Source organism: Malania oleifera, chromosome 12, assembly GCF_029873635.1.
Source record: "Malania oleifera isolate guangnan ecotype guangnan chromosome 12, ASM2987363v1, whole genome shotgun sequence".
Lineage (NCBI taxonomy): Eukaryota > Viridiplantae > Streptophyta > Magnoliopsida > Santalales > Ximeniaceae > Malania > Malania oleifera.
The window spans coordinates 51,033,962-51,051,805 of NC_080428.1; the positions used below are offsets into that span (position 1 = coordinate 51,033,962).

At 34.7% G+C, this 17,844-nt stretch overlaps 1 protein-coding gene across 7 annotated transcripts in view; it reads left to right on the forward strand.

Moving 5' to 3' along the window:
- Positions 1–14,214, forward strand: part of LOC131143702 (uncharacterized protein YNL011C) — a 79,985-nt gene extending 65,771 nt beyond the window's left edge. The window contains exons 7-14 of one of the 7 annotated variants that reach the window (XR_009133659.1): positions 2,166–2,237; positions 2,777–2,860; positions 4,081–4,182; positions 4,755–4,802; positions 5,031–5,156; positions 11,846–11,951; positions 13,516–13,845; positions 13,948–14,214. Coding sequence is in view for 2 of the 7 variants with exons in the window: in XM_058091956.1 (XP_057947939.1) it covers positions 2,166–2,237; positions 2,777–2,860; positions 4,081–4,182; positions 4,755–4,802; positions 5,031–5,156; positions 11,859–11,951; positions 13,516–13,635 (645 nt within the window). In the remaining 5 variants the exon portion in view is untranslated. Of the gene's footprint in view, positions 1–2,165; positions 2,238–2,776; positions 2,861–4,080; positions 4,183–4,754; positions 4,803–5,030; positions 5,157–11,845; positions 11,952–13,515 lie in introns of all 7 variants that reach the window. The other 6 variants (XR_009133656.1, XR_009133655.1, XR_009133657.1 and 3 more) reach the window with 6 other exon arrangements.
- The last annotated feature ends 3,630 nt before the right edge of the window (positions 14,215–17,844 follow it).

A 17,844-nucleotide genomic window follows, 5' to 3' on the forward strand; every position in this document is an offset into this window, starting at 1 on the left:
AGTCATAATTTTCATAATTTATTATAAGATTTTGATATTTCTTTAAATCGAAACCAGAATCGAAATTACTTAAAATTCCAGTCAAGATTTCCATAAATGGAAACCCTTGAATTTCTATCCAAATTCTACACATCCACAAAGAAATTCGTCCAACTTTGATGCGATTTATCTATCAAAATAACACTTTATTTTTTATGTTAATCAAATATTTACGAAGTTTAGGCTCATTCATATCTTTCTCTTTTGAACTAAAAGATAACCAATTAATTTAGATAATTTAGACTTTAAATGAGTCCGGAGAACACTAAGAAAGCAACTAATTTAGATAATTTGGACTCTAGATGAGTATGGAGAACACTTGGAATGGAATCAAATAAAAGAAAAAGAAAACTAGATTGAAATTTAGTACCAGAATAAAAAAAAAAAAAAAAAAAAAAAGAATATGAGAAATTGAAAACTGAGATGACCCTAGACAACATTAGGTGCTACTGATACTTGTTTGTGGGGCTTGATGGAGGGACTTTAATTGAACTCTTGTGGCTTGATTCAAGGAGGGATGAGGCTATGTCGCTATGATTGAAGTAAACTCTGTTTGAGGGAATCTTTGTGCTTGGTCCATGACTACTCAATGAATTGCATGGATTATCGTCAAGTTATGATAATAACGATGTGCCAATGATGGGAGCTAAAGGCGATCAAAAGAAAACATACTTTGTTTTGAATATGGTCTTAAATTTTCACGAAATTGTCGAAATTTCCGGTTTCTGTCACCCTCGAAATCGAATTGGTAGTCGATTTCCATCGTGCATAATTTCCATCGAAATGTCAGTGAATCATCCAAAATTTATCGAAATCTTGATATTTTAGTGAAACTTGTCGAAACTTTAACCATACAATGAAATTTCCTTAGAATTCAAATGAGAGATTTAGGAGTGGGTGAAAGTTATCTCTTAATTTATTTTATTTGTTTTTATCGAAATAAATGATTGTTACGAGTTCTTTTGAAATTATATGAAAAAATAAACTTACAGCAACATGTCTAAATTATAATTATATGTATAATAAATAATATTTAAATGATTTATGAATTTCATTTGTAATAATTGAATATGTTTAATGTATATTATTTTACAAATATGTTTGTTACACATACTATATTACAACTTTTCCACCTTATACACAACATAAATGTATTTAATTTGCAATGTATTAGTCCTAAAACTTATATTATTATGCCTGTTAACCATTTCTAAAGTTTCACAAAGAATTCCATGCTTTACTTTTGCTTTTCATTATTTTTTCAAATTGAAATTGAAATTTGCATAGAAATTTCCGTACTTTCAGAGCTTTGAAATTTGAGTCGAAATCGAAATGTAAGACCTTTGTTATGAATTGATCTAGAACTGAGGTTCTCATACATTGTTATGAAATCCTAAACCGCAATTTTAACTCAACTCTACAATGAAAACCTCTCAATTACAAAAGGTTAGTATAGGCTACAAACCCCCATAATTCCTTAAAATAAAATAAATAAATAATGCAATAACATCCTGAGTAAACTTAAAGTCCTAAATTTCCTGGGCCTATATGATGTGTAACCTGAGTGGGGACAATCCTTTTTGCAACCTGGGCTTGGGCTCAGTCTCAAACTGGGCGTGATCTTGTAGGGAAGGACATATTTCTATGTTGAAGCAATACTTATTCTATAGACAGAGATGATTAAATTGGTTCTATTAGAAAACAAAACCTCTGTTGACATTGAAGACATCTCCATCCACTTATTATTACAAGCCCTTGATGTATATGTTACTGCAAGTGAAAATGCTGTGAGTAGAGACGAGTCCCCTGGACCATAAAGCTTCACACAAGGTTTGAATTCCATAACCCTCTGGATTTTGACTGGAGAGATAAGTTCCTAACTATTATGACTTCCAGAGGTGTATATGGAGATAGAAAGAAGGATGGCTTGAAGTAAGGTGCATGCTCCATGGTCCATTGGTTGCAAAGTAGAATTTATTTAATTTTTTACTGTGTTGTCTTTGCTTATGATTAACCCAGCTGATGATAATGCTGTGACTCTCATTCAGATAATGTCAAATTGAAGTTAACAATGAGGTTAAGAAGTATTTACAGGATTGTATTTATGTGTTCTTTGTTGTGTTCAGGATGGAACTATTATACGTGGTCAGAATGAAATATCTCACCCAAATAGCGATTCCATGGAACCTGTTAATAAGGTTTGTTGGCATGGTTTCTGTAATAGTGAGGCCTGAGTTTCCATGTGTTTCTTATTGAGAACTTTACTTTTTCTTGGTTAATTTTTTTCCCCCATTCATTTTAAATGAACTTATTCATTTAATTTCCCACTCAAATTCCAGTGTAATAGGAGAGTAACAAGAATTTCAGTGTTCGAATATATGCACATGTATTTTTATACATGCGAGGATAGGTACAAAAGAGCGAACAAGGGTTGGGATGTATATCATTTGCAGCACTGAAAAATTATGTGCTTTGTGAACCTAGTGCTACCATAATGGATTTTGATTGAAATTGTTCAATGAATCGCTTGTATGATGCTCAAAGGACTGGAACCCATGTTCTAAATCTTGTTATTTAAGAGAAGGAGAGAGAGAGAGAGAGAGAGAGAGAGAGAGCATAAAACTGTTAGGGAACACGATTTTATCGACTCTTAGCAAATATTCTTCAATTCATATTTTAAAGTTATATGGCAGTTTTTTAGTGTACGTTAATCGAAGTGCTGATATTATTTGGGCAGGGTAGCTCTTCTATTCGTGCTCTTCCTTCAAGAATAAAGAGGGTATTCTACATGTCAAGTGAAGGGAGAAATTTGCTACATGAGGTAAATTTGTATCTTATGTTTCTTTTTGTTATTTTCTAATTTATTCTTAAAGCAATCTTTATTGATAAAAACTATGAAGCTTATCTCATTTATTCTTCCTGGGTACAATTATCTTGATATTTTATCCTAATATTCCCAATATTCTGTTATAGGTGCATTCGTATGTGTTTGAGAGTCTGTAATCAGCATGAAAATATGATGTTTTTTAAAGTAGCAGTTCTGGTACTGCTATTGTGTGAAGTTTATTATTGGAAAATATTTCAGTTTTAGTTGGTGTCATACAGTTGCCACCTAGTCTATCTGAACTCTACTCACGTGAGTCACCTCATATAGCACATTGTTGGATATAGCACATTGTTGGATACTTCTCTGTTCCGTGATAGTCTAATATAGAAAAGCTTTGGGAGTGCATAGACTTTCTAAATGCTCTAATCGTTAATTACATGGATTTTCAGCCAAACACATGAAGGTCAAGGGCACAGAACTATCCCTGAATTATGATTTAAATTTTTGAGGACTTTAAGAGCATGCAATACAGATTAAATTTTGACTTCCAGGGAACACATTCCACTTTCAGGATATATACATTCTATGAAAATGGGTGCGTTTCTCAAGTCTATCAGTTTCTTTCCTTGTAATGATATAGAATATGTATGAAGCACAATTGTGTCTGTATGAAGTAGTAAAACCAAGGTCTATTCAATTTCATATGGAGCAATTTTGGATACTGTTACCTTGTAGAAGGGATTGTCTTGGACATTCCTAATGGTGCAAATTATTGATAGGGAATGGCTTGACATCAATTGGTGGGCAAATGTTTACATAAATAGTAGGTGTAAGCAGTAGTCCTTGCCATTAGATTATATATCTTGATGAAATTTACAGAATTTGAAAAATGTTATTCCTTGCCTTCCCAGATTTTCATCATTTTGTTGAAGTTCAGTACTTTGATTGTGATGCTTTCGTTTTGGCCCTTATTGTGAAGCCTTGCTGTGAGACGTTGCAAATTATTATTATTTTCAACTAATTCAACAACTGGATCTTAACTTTTTATAAACATTGTATTAAAAAAAAAAAAAAAGAATGAATCAATGTGCCTCCCCATTTCTTAAACAAGTGAGATTCTTTGATTCCATGGATTTGGAGCTAATGTATGTTGATCTGTGTGTGTGATTCCTCATATATGCCATTCTTGGTAATTTCAGTTCTCTCTTGAATAGGTCTTCCCTGCAGCAAACCCTGCTGTCTTGGAGCAGTTGAGCAATGTTGACTGCATTGTATATGCTATGGGATCCCTATTTACTTCCATCTGCCCATCACTGGTAGTATCCTTGACCATTCTTTAGCACATTGTCTTGTTATATTATCCGATGATGGCCTTCACTGCTTTTGCAATATCTTAATAAGCCAACTTACACAAGATAGTGATGGAAAATGCACAAAAAAGCACAGTTAAAACACTATGACCTGCGTGCACAAAAGGCTGGTGACAAGACCTGTTACCTGTAAAGTTATAGCTCATTGAACCTTGGGATTTCTTTGATCTGTTAAGCTAAGTGGTTTCACGAGGACTTAAAACTGGCTGAAGTCAGACTGGAATTAAATGCACTCCTGAGCAATCATCATCATTTATAAAGCTAGATTCCAAGCTTGCATATAATTATGTGCTATTCCTATTGGAAATTATAAAATCTTATATCTTACAGCAATCTAAATTTGAATAAGTCTATTTGATAGGTCTGCTTATCTTGTTTTGATCACTTTTGCTAGTAATTATTTCTTAGATATTGTTCTTATTTTAAGACAAGTCTATTGACCCAAAGTTGCAAGTTTATTGGAAACATGAAAAATTTTTTTAATTTTTGTTTTTTTAACTGATTATGCTTCAATTTAGGTATTACTTGGCATTGGGGAGATTATCTCTTCAAGATGCTGTCCCAAGGTATTCTCATGGAACAATTATGTTTACTATGGTTAGCTGTGTCAGATGTGTGGAATTTTTTATGTCTTGGTTTGGATGGTGAAGTTTGCTTGCTGTTTCAATCCCTGTATCATTTTTTTTTTCTTTTAATACATTACTCCTTGGATCATTTAAAATGCAATATATGAAATTATTGTACTGTTATCAATGTGTATAGTTTAAGCATGATTTGATTCTTTCCATTGATAGGTGCTTTTGTTGAATGGTTCACATGATCGAGAGACTGGTGGCTTCTCTGCTTCTTGCTTTGTAACTGCCATTACTGATGCTCTAAATCGAACACATGGAGAACGTCAAAAGTGTCTTATGAACCTTGTAAGTGATTTGATGCAGCTTTAGTTAAAGATTTACAAGGTGAATTCATTATGTCGATGCTGTGTTTAATGTAATTTGTTGGTAAATTTAATTATTAGAATTTTAAAGGCAACTTGAATCTAATGAATATGAGATTTTTTCTTAAGAAACTCTTTTTTTAAAATGTAGGCAAATTCTATTTATAAAATAGGTGCATTGGAGAATATTTAATGTTCAAGAGGCTTGACCAAATCAATTCAATTAATGATCAATAGGCATATTTTTAGTACTTCAAATATAAATTGAAACTCAGCAGCTTGTAATAAGTAGTCCACTTGAAGTTTTATTTAATTTTTGGTAAGTCCATTTGATGTAGTGTAGGCTGGAATAATGAAGGGAAGCAAAGCTGAGGCTAAAACTTGTGTGAGTTAAAACTATTGATAAGAAACTTCATAGTATGGCCCAACACAATCTGTCCCAGAGGCTATGAAGCAAAAATACTTCAAAAGACCTTGGGTGTTTGTGTCAAACACCAGAACTTCTCTGACATGTCAGGTGTCACGGTCCGCCTTTTTCACACCGTTGTGAAGGGCCGTGCGGCGCTAGCTAAAGCACTCTTGCTTAACTAGCCAGGCTATTGTTTACCAACATTCATCCACGAAGCACTTTCATTAACATTCAATTAGATAGCAGCGGAAATAATAATCAATTCATGAAAGCCGTGGCAACCAAGCAGTAAATATTGAAGCAAACGTAATTCATTAACAAATCCTCCGTTGACATGTTGTACTTAGCGAGGGAGGCGAGTAGGCTAAGCACGTTGACAATTGCTAGTGAGTTTTACAATGACTGATGAACACTCACCCTCCTCTAAAGAGCTTTCTGGGCCATTCTCACTCTGACACTAGGAAACATCAAAGTGACCGAGGAGTTATACTGCCTTATTTGGCTTACAATGAAATAAATACTGGAAAATAACTCTACACTAGTATTTACATGATGGAAACCCATCCCAAACACACGAGATAAGTGGTTATAGGCAAGCATAATGCCTTGAACAAGCTTAGCCCGTGACATTCTCCCCCACTTATGCGGTTGACGTCCTCGTAGACTTTTGGCGATAGGTACACTTCAACTTTGTCCACGAATGGCTTCAAATCTTCCGCAGAAATCCAGCTGATTTCTTTATCATCAAGGCACTTTCACTTCACTAGGAACTTCTGTCGCTTCTTCCTTGAGGATAGGAACTTTCTGTTTGCAAGGATCTCTTCAACATTATGTTTGTCAGGTTGCACTGTCTTCAACTCTGCGCTGTTTGACTGACTTCTGCTCAGGTCGTTGGTGTTTGCGTTGAATGGCTTGAGGCAATTGACATGAAATTGCGGTTTTCTCTCCTGATCTACCCACTTCTTCATCTGCTTAGAAGCTTTCTCCAGATAGGCTTGGTCAAACTCTGCATTCTTTCTCCCTTCGCTGGTGAAGATGTACGCCCTGGGACTCTTTCAACTGTGCGGCTCGCCCGCTGTGTGAGGTAACAGCCGCAGCTGGCCTGTAACAAGCTCAAAAGGGCTCTTGTTGGTTGTTGAGCGCCTTTGGGCGTTGCCACAGAACGGAGCCACATCAAGTAGTTGCATGCCATTCTTCTGATTGTCATTGACACAATGGCGCAAGTACTCATCTAGTTGCTCTCTGAATCTCTTCATCTGTTTGTCTGTCTGTCGATGATAACTCGAAGAGATGTCAAGGTGTGACCTGAATATCCTGAAAAACTCTGTTAAGAAGTTGTCAGTGAACATTAAATCTTGGTCACAAATAATAACTTGGGGAACTCCCCAATATCTCACAATAGTCACAAGGAACAATTGTGTCGTCCCCTCTGCTGAACAGTACTTTGGTGCGGCCATGAAAGTACCATACTTCTTCTGCTCCCCCTTGTCTTGTTGGCAAGTGAGACAAGTTTTGGTATAATCAACCACATCATCCCGCGTGTGCGGCTAATAATACCTCCCCAGTAGTCCTGTCCTTGGAGTCATTCTCCGCGAATACCCCTTAACGAACTTCCTGTAGTATCCAGTAAGGCCAAGAAAGGAACGCAACTCCTTCACTGTCGTGGGGATCTTCCGTTCTTGAATCATCCTTACCTTCTCCATACCCTTCCGGATACGACCTTGTTCAACGACTTGACCAAGGAATTTGTTGCTCCGCCGAGCGAAAGAGAAATTCTCCTTCTTCACATTCAGACTGTTTTCATTCAGCTTGTCGAACACCTTCCGTAGATGCTCTTCATGTTTCCTCTGAAACAACACCGATACTCCCAACGGTGTTTTGGAAGGGTGAACACATCCCGCTTCCACTTCATCAAGTTGCTTCCCCAACTCTACTATCTCAAGAGGCGCAATCCGACATGGCCCTTTAGCAAGTGGTTTCACTCCTGATAACAACTCGATCTCTTGCTCCACAGTCCGTCGTGAAGGCAAATTGTGAGGCAGCTTATCCGGCAACACCTCCTTATCCTCATCCAACACCGCTTGGATGGTCGTAGGCTCCAGCTCTTGGCCTACTTCTTTGTCTACCACCACCGTGGCTAGACGTGTTTGCTCACCCTGACCCAATCCTTCATTGAGTTGTATGGCTAAAAGGGACTTCCCGTTGTCTCCTTTCATTGCAACGACTTGCACCATGCACGAATGATCTCCCATTAGACACAGGGAACCAGCCGAAGGCATCAGCACTGCCCTCGTCCCCATTAGGAACTCCATTCCTAGAATGACTAGATAGTCATCCAATGGCACTGTTGTGAAATTCGCATGACCTTCCCACTGTCCAAGCTTTATAGCCACTTGTTTGGCTACTCCCAGAGTAGGCTGGGCTACAGAGTTAACTGCTTTCATGCGTCCTGTATCCTTCTCTAAGGATAAGTTGAGTCTTTCTGCTTCCAACTGCGAAACAAAATTATGAGTAGCTCCCGTATCCACTATAGCGCGAGTACTCTTCCCATTTATCCTCAAGTCCACAAACATTAACCCTCTTGCTTGTGTAACTTTCGGTGTTTTTGCCTGTTTTTCCAATGCGTTCACCAACCGCATTGAACCCACCCTTGGGGCATCATCCTCTTCCCCATCGTCTTCCACGACCTGTTCTGCAATAGAAGCCTGTAACGCATTAAGTGATGCTTTGTGAGGGCACTCAAAAACTCTATGAGGACCTCGACACAAGAAACACTCAATTTTACTCTTCCCCTTTCCATTAGGTGTGTTGAACCCTTGAGACGACGAAGCATCCTATGAGGTTGATGATTTAGAATCGGGTCCCCTACTTTTGGGTTTGCCATTCTTGAAAGACTTTCCACTGTTTCCCTCTCCGCCAAACCGTTTGGACGAAGCGGTCTCATCCCCAGCGTAGTCTGTCAAGCGTTCTGCAGCTGCTTGTGCAGTTGACAAGTCTTGAACCCTTTATTTATGAAGTTCAGTTCTTGCCCATGGTTTCATCCCCTCAAGAAAATAGAACAACTTGTCCTTCTCCGACATATCCCGAATATCCAACATTAAAGTAGAAAATTGTTTCACATATTCACTAATTGATCCCGTATGCTTGAGATCTCTCAGTTTTCTCCTTGCATTATACTCAACGTTCTTAGGAAAGAATTGGGCCTTGAGCTCTCTCCTCAAGTCTGCCCAACTATTAATTACACAGTTTCCATTTTCAATTTCTCTGTACTTGGTACGCCACCACAGTTTGGCATCACCAACCAAGTACATGGTTGCAGTATCCACCTTTGCCTGTTCTGAGGCCATCCTCACAACGCGAAAGTACTGCTCCACATCAAACAAGAAGTTCTTTAACTCCTTGGCATCTCGGGCACCCCCATACGTCCTGGGTTCTGGCACCTTGGTCTTGCTAACTCCCGGAGTGTTGGAGTTCCCCATAGCAAGAACCATCACATTTACCTTTGCATCCAGATCTGCCATCCGGGCTTGCAAAGTTTCCACAGTGTGGCGAAAGTCCTCTGACAAGTCGCCCAGTAAACCTGGTTGATGTTTTTGTGATCCCATCACTTCATCAACAAGTTCTCTCATTTGGGCCACCTTCGCGGCCATAGTGTTGGTTGTTTCCTCAACTTGTGCTTCCAGCACGCTAATCCTCTCAGCATTGTTTGGGGCCATGGTCACTTACCAAAGCTTCCCAAATCCAACAACGAAGGCAATCGAATTCACGTAGCAACTCAACCTTGGGCTCTCATCAAGTGTCACCGACTTGGCTCTGATACCAAATGTCACGGTCCGCCTTTTTCACACCGTTGTGAAGGGCCGTGCGGCGCTAGCTAAAGCACTCTTGCTTAACTAGCCAGCCTATTGTTTACCAACATTCATTCACGAAGCACTTTCATTAACATTCAATCAGATAGCAGCGGAAATAATAATCAATTCATGAAAGCCGTGGCAACCAAGCAGTAAATATTGAAGCAAATGTAATTCATTAACAAATCCTCCGTTGACATGTTGTACTTAGCGAGGGAGGCAAGTAGGCTAAGCACGTTGACAATTGCTAGTGAGTTTTACAATGACTGATGAACACTCACCCTCCCCTAAAGAGCTTTCTGGGCCATTCTCACTCTGGCACTAGGAAACATCAAAGTGACCGAGGAGTCATACTGCCTTATTTGGCTTACAATGAAATAAATACTGGAAAATAACTCTACACTAGTATTTACATGATGGAAACCCATCCCAAACACACGAGATAAGCGGTCATAGACAAGCATAATGCCCTGAACAAGCTTAGCCCGTGACACCAGGGCACGCACCTACACATCTTCTGAATAAGAAAAAAAGAGTTCTTATTTTCTGACACATCTTGGACACGGTCAAACACTTTGGGCATATGTCAACTTATTTTCCTAATCTCACTATGGAAAAAAAAAAAAAAAAAAAAAAAGTGTTGGTTTAAATTGGTTGTATATTAGGAAAGAGCAGAAGATAGTTTCATATGTTCGAATGAAAAGAATTTGAACGGTCACAATCATGTCTTCTAGTTCTTTTAGAGTGTTTTTTAGATCTTTTGCCTTGGATTCGTATTTGTGAATTTATTTTTTAAAAAAACTTATATACCCCTTTTGGATGGGAGATTATGTACCCTTTGGAAATTATTTCACAAAAGCTATTCATTGATCAAGGTGTAGCCCAAAAATTTGCCCGTGCGGCCGAGGCTGGCATGGTCTTAAATTTCGATGATTTCCATCGAACTTTCTACTTGCTACCATCCTTGAAATTGAAATGGCAGATAATATCCATCTTACAAAATTTTTTTCACCAGAATTTCATAATCACTCAAAATTTATTGGATACTCAAAATTTTGCATTTTAGCAAAATTTTTCAAAATTTTAACTAGAATATTTCCTTGAAATTCAAATTTGAGATTTAAAACCTAAAATTGAAATTTCTCCCTTAATTTATTTTCTTTTTGTTGAAACTAAAGATTATTACAATAAGGATATGGATAGCTTTTGGATTTTTAAAATTATATAAAAATTAAACTTAGATATCACCTACAACATTTAATTTTACCATTTATGTCTAAATTATGTATATTTGTATAATAAATAATATTTTAGGCAAAAGACATTGAACTTTTCCAAAGTTTGCAAAAAGACACGGTCCTTCCTTGAAGCTTTAAAAATCCATGGACTTTTGAGGTTTGGCAAAAAGACACCGACCTCCCCTAATATTTCTAAAATATAATGGACTTCATTGGATATTTGATTTTTGGGATACTTGGATCCCTGTCTAAGCTTAGGGAGTTTGCATCTTTTTGTTAAATCTTAGGAAATGGGCGTGTGAGATATTTGAAACCTCAAGTCTGTGTCTTTTGTGCAAACTAAGGGAAAGTCAGTGTCTTTTGCCTTGATGTTTAATTGATTTATGGATTTAAGTTTTATTAATTGACTATGATTATTGTACTATAGTAATTGCACCTTATACACCACATACTTGTCCTTGATTTATTTTATTTATACAATATTTTAGTTCTGGGGTCCACCCCTTCCATGTACCCTGCATACGCAGGAGCTTTGTACACCAAGCTATATATATATATATATATATTGATATTTTTGTTCTAAATCTTGCATTATTACTTCTTCTAATAATTTCTAATGTTTTGTGAAAGAATTACTGCTAATTTCCAAAATTGAAATCGAGATTGACATAAATATCAAAACTTTCATACACCATATGGAATTTGAGTAGCACTCTCACTATTAGCTATGATTTTTGGTGCAAAGGTAGGCTAGAAGAAGGGGGAGTGGGGAAATGCTGACTGAGGTATGCCGAGTAATCTGCCCGTGTGCAGAGGCCCCGGGTGTGGTTAAGTCATAGTCAAAGTGCAAGGCTAGGGTTGCTTTTTGCAATGAGGGATTTGAGTTGTACTTATCAACTATATCTTTTGGTGCAGTTGCAAGTGCTTGGTTCTGTAGGACCTACACTATTGATCCTTCTCTGTGTATAAGTTGAGGATTGTATATCTTTAGAATGGTTGATGCTTATGCCTCATACAGGAAATTGTTGTTTCTAATATCAGTGGGGTTTTTGAATTTTTTTTTTGTTTTTTGTTTTTTTTGTGGTCTTACGTGTATTCTAAGTGTAGGGAATGTGTTCCTTGACTGTCCAGTAGGGAAAAGGAAGAAGGAATCATGTTGTTTACTGTGGTTCAGTTTGTTTGTGCAGCCAAGTCAGTATATTAATACCATTTTGGTGCCCAAGGATGTTCAAATTCCTGTAGATGTGCAATGCTTGGCTGCCCAAGGAATCTTTCACGTGGTAAGAATTTAACTGCTTGTTTGATCAGAGCATGTGATTTGGTATTCATCTGTTTGCTGATTTTTTCAGAGGAATAACTGCATTTATGATAATTGTTGCGGTTGGTCTTTGGTTTACATAGAGAACACTCACCTAGAAAAAGGAGAACATGGCGTCCATGTCAATGTTCCTTTGTCTTAACAATAATTGTGGTTTTCTTATTGAGACTGGGGCACCTATTTTCTGTAAACCTGACTTCTTTTGCATTTCATACTCTTCTATTATATGGTGATGCAATTGATAGAAGTTTTTAGTGGGTCCCCTAAATATTAGCCTTTATAAGATGGACCCACTAGTGTCCATGATATTTGATAATTTGTGGAAAAAAAGGACTTTGAAATCTAGAAATACATAAGTAATTTGTTTATTTTCAAAGAAAAAAATTAAATTAAAGTGAGAAATTTTGGTTTTACTAACCCTCCATAAAAGAAAGGAAAAAGATTAGGATTAATGGATATCTTTGTATGCAAATAATTGGCATAGTTTACATGAATTTTAAACAACATAGATTTATGACTAATAAGCTAAGTAAATTTACCATTGTTAATCGCAAGTTAGTTACCAACTTCATTGCAAGCAAGAGACATTATCTTTTGATGGTGAAACATAATAAATGTGTGTTCATTTGTTTTTTAAGACTACAAAGATTACATAAATTTAAAACAATTAACTAATGACAATATGCAGGCCTCTCTATTTTTAGAAGTAGTGAATATTTTTCCTTTTCTTTTGGAAAGAAAATTTACCAACCAAAATAAGGACAAATGATTGGCCGAACATGTGGTCCTTTTGACAGAGAAGATAGATAAAGGAGTTTTTAATCCCCCATTTCGTAAGCCTTTCTAAAGTAGAAATCATATTGAGAATATTTACTGAGCTATAAAAGCTTGCCTTGGAATGTGCTGCTTAAACTAAACTGTCTTTTTGGCTCTAGTCATCTAAGGACCTTTAGGTATTAGATATTCCCAAGCAGGGTCTAGAACAAATTTTCCAGTTTACTTGCCCCCTGAAAATTTTGTTATCAATTTCCATGTTGGGGATGAGGGGTCTCGGAAATAGAATCCCAAAAGATTTGTGATTAGAAATGAGGACATTTCCAGATATTAGGAGGTTCCATAACTTCAGCAACCATAGAATTAGATGAAAGCCCATATATTGGGAATTGGTTCCCGAAGCTTCTGAGCAAAGGGTTTGCAGGGTGTCAGTTCTCAGAGAAGAACAGAAAATTAGATTGTCCGTTGATGCTTTACACAAGGATAAACCTCAACATCTGAATAGATGTGCTGGGAAAGTGGTTAAATTTGACTTTGTTGATCTGGTCCCTTGTTGGACACCTCTACTTTGTGTTTTATGATTGCTGTGGTCGACATATCTTATGCGCATTATTACTGTGTCTTGCAATTTTCAATCCGGTACTTCTGCAATTTTATCAATCTTCCAAGTCCCACACTCACATCACGGGGTGATGAAAAACTATGTATTTGATGCACATTGAAAGATAAATAACCTTATCTGACTTTTGCAGATCACTGTTGATTCAATTCATGATCCCAAAGTGGGCATCATTTTTAATCCGGTCTCCTTGATAAAAGCTCTTGCCAACTTGATAGGCAGATATAACAGCATAACTGCTGCAGGGACTTGATGAATTTGAAGGGAGAAGTGAAATTTAAGAGCAGCGGAATTTTTGCATCTTACTGGAGAAATTGCGATATGATATATTCTCTAAGATGTACCAGTCAGTTTTTTTACAGCTCCACTTTATTTTTGGAAAAAAAAAAGAAAAACTCTTCTTTTCGTGTAGAGCTGCACACTTCTCAAGGCATTCAGTGTCATTAAATGTGCTGCAGTTCAGGTCCAACTAATTTTAAATTCTGAAACATTGTTTGATTCACTGGTCCATTTTTTGTGTTAAAACTTAATACTGATATGAGAGCTTTGATTCAAGCTACATCAGGGTTACTTGATGAGCTGCACTGGAGATTATGACCTCAATTGGGTAATTTCCCTCGGCAGTTCTAGTGCTGTATAAAAGCATGGATACTTGGTCCTAGTCAGAATTCCAAACCAAAGAGAGGCGTCATCCCAGTTTCTGAGATATTTATGAAGGCAAACAACAGATGTGTGAAGTGTATTTGGTATTTTTGTCCTGTTTGCTGACTTAACCATAAAATTTTGAAGCACAGCTAGTTAAATCCTTATTCACGTCACATTTCAAACTAAATTTTTTAGTCCAACCTTTTACTATCACTAGTAGTAACTCACTTCTCGCACTATTTGGCTTATATTGCATGTTTCGATAGTTTTGGCTTTTTTAATTCATTTTTTTATCTGTCAGACTTGAATATGATGGTATAATAAATTTTTTTTAACTAATATTTGTATTGTCTTTGTGCACAAAGGATATGAGTTTTTTCCCAATTTATTCTTAAAAAAAAAAAATTAAAAGAAAAATTATTTCCAGAATAATCCTGACGTTATCTCGCTTCTTGGAGTAGTGAGATTTAAACAAATCTCGCTATTTTAAATAGCGAGAATTGCCACGTATCATTTGGGAATTATTTTTCTAAAAAAGATATTATTTAATATATATATATATTTTTTTTAAAAATGATAAATCAGAAAATAAATTCTTCTGCGTAATAAATAGGGAAATAAATTTTTTAATATATTTTTTTAAAAAATTGATAAATCGGGAAATAAATCTTCTACGTAATAAGTTGGGAAAGAAATTCTTTCTATAAATTTTTATATGCTATAATGTTATTATATATTATAAAATATTAATAATGATATCATAATATTAATATTAATTTTAAAATTTTTGTAATATATATTATATATAAATTGTCGTATTATAATAAATATTGTGTTTTCAAGAATCAGGATTTGATTCCAGAGTAAGAGGTTAGAATCAAAATATAGACAAATTTCTAAAAATAAAAAATTAGCTATTTTTCAAATATTTTTTTAAACTAAAAATAAAAATTAAAAATATTTTCCATAGCTAAATAGATCCTTAATTTTTTCTTTAAAGTCTTCATGATATTTATTTTTACATTTTACTGGTGATTAGAAAGCCCTATATGATGACATTTTTTATATTTTGAGGAATATAAAATTTAAAAAAATATGACACTCCTATATTAACTAAACAAAAATTTAGTAAACAAAACAATACTTTTAACTAAAAAAAAATTTCAAAAATATATTAAATATAAAAAAATAGACATAATTAAATAAGATTTTTCTTTTTTTCAAAAAATTATTGTTCCAAATATAATAAGAGAAAGAATTAAATTTTGTTTTATTTCCCGATTTATCACGCAGAAGAATTTATTATGCAGAAGATTTATTTTCTGATTTATTATTTTTAAAAAATATATATTAAAAGAATTTATTTTCCTATTTATTACGTATAAGAATTTATTGCTTGATTTATCATTCTTTTAAAATATATATTAAATAATATTTTTTTTAGAAAAATAATTCCCGAAATGATACGTGGCAAATCTTACTATTTGAAGTAACGAGATTTGCTTAAATCTCACTACTCCAAGTAGTAAGGTTACGTTAGAGTTATTTTGAAAATTATATTTTGGAGAAAAATATTATTTAATGTATTTTCTTAAAAAAAAGGATAAATTGAGAAAAAACTCCAGTTATAACAATAATTGTTTTGTTATGATGATCACTTGTGCACGTGGCAAGTAATGTGAATCACATACCCTGATGTGACCTTAAGAATAATAATGGGAGGCCACATAGGCGAGGCACATAGTAGTTGCTTGGCGTCTGGTTAGGTGGTGAGGCAAACATCTTCTTGTCAAATTTGAAGTATCTACAAGCAATCATTTAGCAAACAAAGGTTACCCAATGACTTAGGATGAAGGTTGCTACTAGGTTAGGATAAAGGTCGTCCAATCACCAAGTAACAAGGTAAACAACAAATGAACATGTTATGAGACTCAATTGCAATAACTAGGCCTTTAATACTTAGAAATACTCATAGTTTATGATTATGACTTTAATGTATAGAAATGTCTTGACTCTATTATTAGAATATAATATTTTGAATATATACTTGTAATTGTAGAATTAATATAGATTTGTTAGAACATGGTAGAAATACGTGTAATGATTATTGTAAGGACAAACAATTGACCAAATTTAATATGTCGATACAATAACTCAACGTTAGAATAAACCTCCAAAGCCTTTTACCCCCCCCCCCCTTCTCTCTCTCTCTCACTCTCTCTCATTTAATTTGTTCCATCTTTATTTTCTCTTCTCTTCTAATCTAAATTCTTTCCCCTCCCTTATACTCTCATTCTATGAAATCTACAGCTTCTACAATTTTCTCTCTCCTTATTTCATGTGACATCCCTTGTGAAATAGGGTTATTACCTTTATACCTCTTAGGAGAGCTAAAATAACGAGTCCATCTAAGCTATATCATCTATCCACAATCACCATCACTTCAAAAGGTGTTTGATTTATTATTAAACAACTAACAAGCATTATAACAAATATTTCAATAGTTAAGAGTTTGATATTTTTATCTTAATGGTCTTTGATGCTAATCTTAAGAAAGGAAGATTTGGAAGGGATGGGAGATATGCTAGCGTAGGACTAGTGAACCTCGAATATTGGAGAGAACAAAGAGCTACGAGAACACTCATTAACATGACCTTATGTTTTGAGAAATCACAAAAGACCCTTGAGATTTAATTATATGGATAAAATGAATCTTTCGTTAGTCAACAATTGGTCAACTGTTAAGTTTAGGCAGAAAAAATAATTTTTTATCTTAGTAAAAGAATTTTTAATTTTTACCCTCTCATTCAATTGTGATAAGATAAATTAGGAAATGACATCAATTTAATAAATTAAGTTGAGAAATTTGGTAATTAAATAAAATTATTTAAAAATCGAACTAGTAAATAAATTGTGCATCTAATCAATTTTTGAGTTGATTAATTCTATGGATTTTGATTCAAGTCAACTAATTGATATAAGTATGACAACGTAATTATATCATTATTTTTAGATTTAGGAAAAAATAAATGAATTATACTAACAAATTGTAAAAATAAATTAAATTATAATGTTCCAAAATGTTTCTTTTAAAAATTTTATGCAAAGCTAAATAAGTAAACACTTCTTAAAAATAAACAAAATATAGTGTAATATTTTTAAATTGTAATAATTTGTCAAACATAGTGCTAGATATATAAATTAAAAATGTGAAGTTCATACTTTATAAATTAAAATTATAAAATGAATGTTAGTCCTATGTATAAAATATAAATAATAAATTAATAAAAACACAATTCAAATTTATATTAATTGATTAACCTTGCATATTGAGCCGATTATCTAGGTTAGTTGATTAACTTACCGTTCTTTCTTAATTTTATTAGGCTTGTTATATAATAATATATGACATTTACTCCGACTTGGAAAGTGTGCTGATTTTCAATCTGACCAATAAATGTTTGTTAGTGTTACAATTACTAGGTACTTTTATGATTTATTAGTAATTTTAAAATTTTCAACAACAACAAAAAAACCATGCCTTAGTCCCAATAGGTGGGGTCGGTTATATGAATCATTTTTCGCCAATTTATGCGATCATGGATTATTTCTTTTGATAGATTCAAAGATATTAAATCCTTACTCACTATCTCCTCCCAAGTTATTTTAAGTCTACCCCTACCCCTTCTACTACCCTCTACAGTAATTAAGTCACTCTTCCTCACAAGTGCACTATGTGGCATGCGTTGCAAGTGTCCATACCATCTGAGTCATCCCTCCTTTATTTTATCTTTTATAAGAGCTACAGTTAACTTAC